Genomic DNA, 7,662 nt, shown 5'->3' on the forward strand with positions numbered 1-7,662 from the left:
TCAGGGAATTGATAGGTAACATCCCATGGGACACAAGTCTAAGGGGAAAAAACAGTTCAAGAGAGTTGGCAGATTTTCAAAGAGACCTTATTAAGGGCACAAGAGCAAACTATCCCACTGTGTAGGAAAGATAGGAAGTATGGCAAGAGACCACCCTGGCTTAACCAGGAGATCTTCAATGACCTGAAACTCAGAAGAGAGTGTTACAAAAAGTGGAAACTAGGTCCAATTACAAAGGATGAATATAAACAAATAACACAAGTATGTAGGCCAAGGCACAAAATGAGATTCAACTAGCTAACAACAAAGGGTATAAAAAAACATTCTACAAATACATTTAAAAGCAAGAGGAAGATCAAGGACTGGGTAGGCTCAATGAGGGGGAAGACAATAACTGAAAATGTGGAAATGGCAGAAGTGCTAAGTGACTCTTTTTGTTTCAGTTTTCACCAAGAAGGTTGGTGGTGATTGGACGTCTAACATAGTGAATGCCAGTGAAAATGAGGTAGGAGCAGAGGCTAAATTATGGAAAGAACAAGTTAAAAATTACTTACTCAAGTTAGGTGTCTTCAAGTCACCAGGGCCTGATGAAATACATCCTAGAATACTCAAGGAGCTGACTGCAGAGATATCGGAGCCACTAATGATTATCTTCAAAAAGTCATGGAAGACGGGTGAGATTCCAGAGGACTAGAAAAGGGCAAATCTAGTCCCAATCTATAAAAAAGGGAAATAGGGACAACCTGGGGAATTACAGACCAGTCAGCTTAACTTCAGTACCTGGGAAGATAATGGAGTAAATAAGCAATCATTTGCAAACACCTAGAAGACAATAAGCTAATAAGTAACAGTCAGCATGGGTTTGTCAAGAACAAATCCTGTCAAGCCAAACTAAGAGTTTTCTTTGACAGGGTAACAAGCCTTGTGGATGGGGGGAAAGTGGTAGATGTGGTATATCTGGACTTTAGTAAGGTTTCTGATACTATCTCGCATGACTATCTCATAAACAAACTAGGGAAATGCAACCTAGATGAGTGATCCCCAAACTTTTTACCTCACACTCCCCTCTTACCCCTGTCCACATTCTCCTCTCCTCTCCCCCCCCCCCCCCCAAAAAAAAAAAAACAGACTGGGAGTGGGGCCAGTGCTGGGGTTGGACACAGCGCCACAAGTGGAGCCATGGCTGGCGGTGGAGCTGTGGCTGGGCCGGGAGCCAGGGGGCTACCCTTTATCGATAAAATCAAGTGCTATGTGGAAGTGTTAGCAGGGAAGTTCCACTAAGCCAGCTGCTGTCCCCAGCAGTGTGTCACCTGCAGCATGGTTCTTGTTTTGTTCCCTACACTGCAACAGAAGCCCAAACAAAATAAACATGCCTGCATCATGTCCTGGAGCTTCCCACTGAAGCAACTTCCCAGCATCTTTAAGTTCACTCATGACCCCTCTACCTATCAGTCCTGCTACCACTGGGTCTTGTAGGCCCACTGAAAAACTCAGAGGGCTAATGAGCCCATCTCCGCCACCCAGCCTTCCTCAGGGCCCCCAGCCGCAACCAGTTATGATTATTTCCCCCACCACAACACTGGGGCTGAGTCAAAGGATAAGAGGTGATTTGTGAATGGTACCCCACAAGCTAGCCTCCTCACTACACAACGCTCTTCCCTCTCATCCCACAATCTGTTCTCTCCCTGTTCAAAGAACCATCCCACCCCAAATATAGTTCCCCCAATTCTCTTTCCCTCTGGAAAACCAATTCCTGCCACCACACAATAGACTCCAAAAATCACTTCCCACCCAAAAACAGGAATACATATTCCTTCCAGCACAATGAATTTCACAAGCCAAAAAACAAAAGAAAATCTAACGCATTTTCTAGCTAGATTACTTCCTAACTTTATAGGAGTTGAACTGCTTCCTTTCTTGATCTGTCCGCGGCAGAGGCATCACACAGACAGACACACAAAAGCCTTCCCCCTGCCAGATTTCAAAGTATCCTTGTCCCCTCATCGGTCATTTTGGGTCAGTTGCCAGCGAGGTTACCTTAGCGTCTTAACCCTTTACAGGTGCAGGGATTTTGCCTCTGGCCAGGAGGGATTTTATAGCACTGTATACAGAAAGGTGGTTACCCTTCCCTTTAATTTATGACAAGAGCAAAAACTACCCAGTACTTGATTATAACCCAGCCAACCCTATTTTTACTCCAAGCTATTTGGGGACCCATTGTGCTGGGTGATCCAGTCTCAGTTTTGGGTCTCTAAGCAAGACACAAAACATCATGGTTCTAACTTGACATTTGCAAACCATCACCCTGATGGTATGCAAGATCCCTTCCCTTAATGAATTGTCTATTTGTTTAAGCTCTGATTCTACCAAGATTTATGCAAATGCTCAATTTTCAGCCTACACAGTGTGGGAAGTTTTGGCAGGATTAGGGTCTTCACTTGTAAGCTCTCCAAAGCACAGACTATCTCAACAGCTGCCAAATTTGGTACTGCTCCATGTGTGACATATTATAAAAGTTATGTCACTGGTTAACTTGCATGCAATCATAAAATCCACCTTAATGCTAAATCCCTACAATTTTTAACTAGTGTATTTGTCATGTAAGACAGGAGAGGAAGAACACAAATTTCTTGAGAGCAATATCAACTTTTATTTTTAAAAACATTTCTAGTCTGTGGCTGGATTCCCCCTCCACCCCCTTATGGAATGAGAAATGCTGCAGTGGGGAAGCCATAACTAAATGGTTCTGAGTAGGGGGGAACACACCCAACAACAGCCCTGAACTCTAAAGACTACCTAAAGCCATCTTTTTCAAAAGTCAGCCACACATTCCAAAATCAAGAGATTATTTTAAAAGTCTTGTTATTCTTTAACTAATTATCCTGGGGTTCTTTTACTTGCCTCGCTAAGCGTTTAGGGGGTCACATTTTGACACTGGTGACTTCTGTGGCTCTTCTTCTAGCCCCAGCTCCTGGAGTCCAGTGATCACAGAGAAATCGCAGATTTTACTTTAACCCAAGTGAGTGTCTGGCCCTGGCATTGGCTGAGAAGCGCTGGAGAACCAGCCCTAAACGCACCCTTAAAGGCCCAGGCAGCAAGGGAAACCCCCCCAGTATTGCTACTGTGATAAAGTGGCTGGATTGCTAGCCCTGGCTGTGATGGGCAAGCGACCCAGGCTGTCCTGCAGGAACAGGGCATGTGGATTGGTCCAGCCCCACATGCAGCTGGGAATGGGAGCGATACAACCGCAGAGCTGCTTAATCCTCCAGCGGCTAGAGAGGCTCAGAAGTGCCCTGTGTTAACGAGGGACTTCTCCCGAAGCGGGGCCAGGCTGAGGGGCTCCCTGCACCGCCTGCATGGGGTGAGTTGAGGGGTGCACTGTTCCACAGGGACCCCTAACCTAGTCAGCCTCAGGGCATCATGGGGGTGCAGTGGACCCCCCAACCCAGCTAGCCTGAGGGCAGCACAGGGGTTTCACCGCCTTACAGGGACCCCCCCCACACCCACCTTGCACGGGGGTTGCAACACCCTCCAGTGGCCCCCAGCCCAGCCAGCCCCAGGGCCGCACAGGGGTGTGCACTGCCCTGCAGCACCGGGGTGATGTGGGGATGCACAGCTTAGCTAGGTCCAACAACTCAGCCAACTCCAGGGCAGCATGGGGGAAGGGTGGGGGAAATGTACAGTCCAGCAGGGCTCTCCCCTGCAACCCAATCAGCTAGCTGTATGGGAGAATGCTGGGGGGCAGTAAATGCACAGCCCAGTAGGGTTCCCCCAGCACAACCCCGCCAACTCCAGGGCCACATGGGGAGAAGCATGCACAGCCCAGCAGGGTATCCCAAACTAATTCTGGGGGTGCACAGCCCAGCAGCCTCTCACCCCATTCTGCCTTGTAAACCAGCCAGCTCACTCCATGGCAGCACAGGGAGAGGTAATATTAAAACAGGATCAAGCATAAACTTTTCTTTGATGCCTTTGTTGAAATGTAGATTTTTTTTAATCTACCCACTGATGACTGGGAGGAAAGAGGAACTGCAAAACAGACTGTTTGTGGCGGGGGGGGGGGAGGGGGGAAAGAGGAATTTGCAAGAAAGTTTTGCTCTTCAGCCTTTAAGAGCACTCATGTTACAGGTGCTCTGTCCCCAGGTGTTCTGGGACTTGTAGTACCTATAGCTCATGTGTCGACAGGCTGAGAGCAAGGCCTGCTGAGACGAGAAGGCTATAAAAGCCAAGCCACTGTAGTAATGGGAGAAGGAGATCTTTTATGGGGCGAGCTGGAGGGGAGACGCTCTAGTTTTATCAATCCCAGCTGGATTTTTGGCGGTTGTCCCTCACTTCATCTATGCTCTCTGTTTTACTTCAGCTGCTCATCGGCTTTCCTTGCCTTTCCCCTCTAGACATGTTTGGGCAACACAGTGCTTGGTCTGTTTGTGTAGGCGGTTCAACTCACTCCTTCATCAGGGGTACAGTTGTGCCTCAGTTTCCCCCCCACCCTCCATCAGTGACTGTTGTTATCCCCAACTACAAGTATTCAAAAACTGTCAGCTTCTCCCCCCCCCCCCCCCCCCCCCAAAAAAAAATACCACGAATGACTTAAACATGAGATTTAAGAAAACAAAACCAGGTTTATCTGCCTTCTTGGTTTTGAGCTTCAGGAGGCACACAAGCACTCACATTTTCAAGCAGTTCTTTGCAGCCAGGAATGCAGGAAACCTCTCTGAAGAATTAAAGCGGAAATTCTCATGCAATCTCTTAATTCCAGCCAGTAGGGCTGACACCAAATATCACACAATAGAGGTCACTGGAGTTGGCAACATTGTGTCACACACCCCCCCTCAGCTGTAGTTCCAAAGTAGCCTGACTTCCCAGGTCTTGGTTTTATTAATGGCCCAAAAGATACCAATACTTGCACAGGACACCCTCCCCCAATTCCAGCCACACTTTATCCTTATGCTTCTAGACTACAGTCTGCAGACAGTCCTGCCTCCTTTGGATCACAGTGGCCTTCACCTCTCAGCTACAGAGGCTCCCCTTAGCCCTCCCACTGGACTCTGATGACAGCCCTTTCACTTTGCTGAGCTGCAGGGAATTCTTAGCTTTCTCATCAGCCTACGCTCATAGTTCCAGACAGGTTCCTTCTCCAAGCTCAGGCCAGAAAAGACCTAACACCCATAGCTGCTCACCCCAGAAAAGAGCCCTTTCTCTACTACTACAGCAGCTTGGCTTTTTATCTGTCTAATCCCAGCAGGCCTTGCTTTCAGCCAACTGTGACTGAGCCCTAGACCCAACAATTGCCAGAATGCCTGGCTTTAAAGAGACAGAGGCCCTGTAATAAGCATGCCCTTAAAGTGACAGTGCTCTCTGTTAGGTCCAACAGCAAACCTTTTTTGCACATTCCCCTTTCCAATTTTTGCCCTCAAAAATTCTTGTGTTGCAGCTCTTCTTTCCTCCCAATCCAGGGGGCAAGTGAGTGAGTGATGCCTGGATTCTCTTTTATTCCAGCAGATGGGAACATGAGTGAGAAGGAGGTGGAGAGCCCTCTGCAGGGATGTCCTGAGGAAGGGAGTAGACCCAAAGGGTACATCCCCTGGGAAGTGGGCTCAGAGAGTCCTGGCGGGTCAGAGTTGCTGGGGGGCAATGACAGAGAGCAGCAGCCGCTGGGCAGATCCCCGCCCTGGGAGAGAGGGCTCCAATCCAAGGAGAAACGCTACAACTGCACTGACTGCAACAAGAGCTTCAGCCAGAGCTCCCACCTCATCCGGCACCAGGGCACCCACACGGGCGAGCGCCCCTACAAGTGCTCTGACTGTGGGAAGAGCTTCACCCAGAACTCCAACCTCGCCCAGCACCAGCGGGTGCACACAGGCGAGCGCCCCTACCAGTGCCTCGACTGTGACAAAAGCTTCACCCAGAGCTCCCACCTGACGGAGCACCAGCGTGTGCACCAGGGTGTCAAGCCCTACAAGTGCACCAACTGCAACAAGAGCTTCAGCCAGAGCTCCCACCTCCTGCGCCACCAGGGCACCCACACAGGCGAGCGCCCCTACAAGTGCCCTGACTGTGGAAAGAGCTTCAGCCAGAACTCCAACCTCGTGCAACACCAGCGCATCCACACGGGCGAGCGCCCCTACAAGTGCGGAGAGTGTGGGAAGAGCTTCAGCTGGAGCTCCAACCTCATTGAGCACCAGCGCGTGCACACAGGCGAGCGGCCAGACAAGTGTCCCGACTGTGGGAAGAGCTTCACCCGCAGCTCTGCGCTCATCCAGCACCGGCGCATCCACAAGGGGCTGAGACCCTACAAGTGCACACAGTGCGGGAAGAGCTTCAACAAGAGCTCCCACCTGATCCGGCACCAGGGCACCCATGCCGCTGGAGAGTTGGCCTGCACGTGTACCAGCTGTGGGAAGAGCTTTACCCAGAGCATCCAGCAGAGACCACGACCACATCACTGTGCTGACTGTGAGACACGCTTCTCCCGCATTGCCGGCAGCCAGCCACGAGCTGATGTGGCAGTGAAGCCCTACAAGTGTGGGGAGTGTGGTAGAAGCTTCGGGCGCAGCTCGTATCTGGTGCAGCACCAGCGCATTCACACGGGTGACAGACCCTACAAGTGCGGGGACTGTGGAAAGGGGTTCGGGGTCAGTGCCCACCTCACCCGGCACCAGCTCAGCCATGCAGGTGACCAGCCCTACCGATGTCCCCAGTGCGGAAAGACCTTTGGGGAGAGCGCAAAGCTGTTGAGCCACCGGCTGAGCCACGCGGGCGAGCGCCCCTACCAGTGCCCTGACTGCGAGAAGAGCTTCTGCAAAAGCTCCCACCTGGTCAGCCACCAGCGCACCCACACTGGAGAGCGGCCCTATCGCTGCACCATCTGTGACAAGAGCTTCTGCCAGAGCTCCCACCTCATCCGGCACCAGGGCACCCACACAGGTGAGCGCCCCTACAAGTGCTCTGACTGCGGGAAGAGCTTCACCCAGAGCTCCAACCTTGCCCAGCACCAGCGCATCCACACGGGGGAGCGCCCCTACCAATGCAGTGACTGTGGGAAGAGCTTCAGCTGGAGCTCCAACCTCATAGAGCACCAGAGAACCCACCTAGCACAGAAACCCTGAACATGGGCCGGGCCAACGTGTCTGTTTCCTGAGCAAGCTCCCAACACTGCAGTAAACAGCATGGGGCCAGCAAGACACTTAATAGGGGGAGAAATTACTGAGTGTACAATGCCAAAGACTAGAAACCCTCCCCAGGAGTTAGACTTCTTCATACTGCCAGCAGCGGCTGCCTACCCCAGCCTCGCCTGTTGCAATATCCAGGAGATGATCCCACTTGCCACAAGAGCTAAGGAACCTGTAATAAGGCAAGTCTAAGGGGGTCTAACTTATGCATTCTTTCAACCTCATATAGACAGGCTGTCTACATAGACAGTGGGAGACAGAATGCAGGCCATTTCAGTCCCATGGGCAGCTCCCTAGCATTTGTTCCCTCTTTTTGTCTGTTCTGGCCAGACTCCATCCCAGGATTTTAGTTCCTCTTGGATACCTAGATTTTAGTCCCATTTTTTTAAATTTTCTTTTAATACTGTTATTAATATTTAAGATTTAATATCTGTTATTTCCTGTTGTATTGCAGTGTCTCTCCATATGAAATAAAACCTGCTCCAGCATA

General features: G+C 50.5%; 1 protein-coding gene across 1 annotated transcript in view; it reads left to right on the top strand.

Moving 5' to 3' along the window:
- The window catches only part of LOC140901044 (uncharacterized), an 88,244-nt gene extending 80,582 nt beyond the window's left edge, over positions 1–7,662 (top strand). The window contains exons 6-7 of the mRNA XM_073319212.1: positions 444–674; positions 5,500–7,662. Of these exons, the coding sequence (XP_073175313.1) occupies positions 444–674; positions 5,500–7,109 (1,841 nt within the window). The 3' untranslated portion in view covers positions 7,110–7,662. The remainder of the gene's footprint in view (positions 1–443; positions 675–5,499) is intronic.

This window comes from Lepidochelys kempii, chromosome 20, assembly GCF_965140265.1.
Source record: "Lepidochelys kempii isolate rLepKem1 chromosome 20, rLepKem1.hap2, whole genome shotgun sequence".
Taxonomy (NCBI): Eukaryota; Metazoa; Chordata; order Testudines; family Cheloniidae; genus Lepidochelys; species Lepidochelys kempii.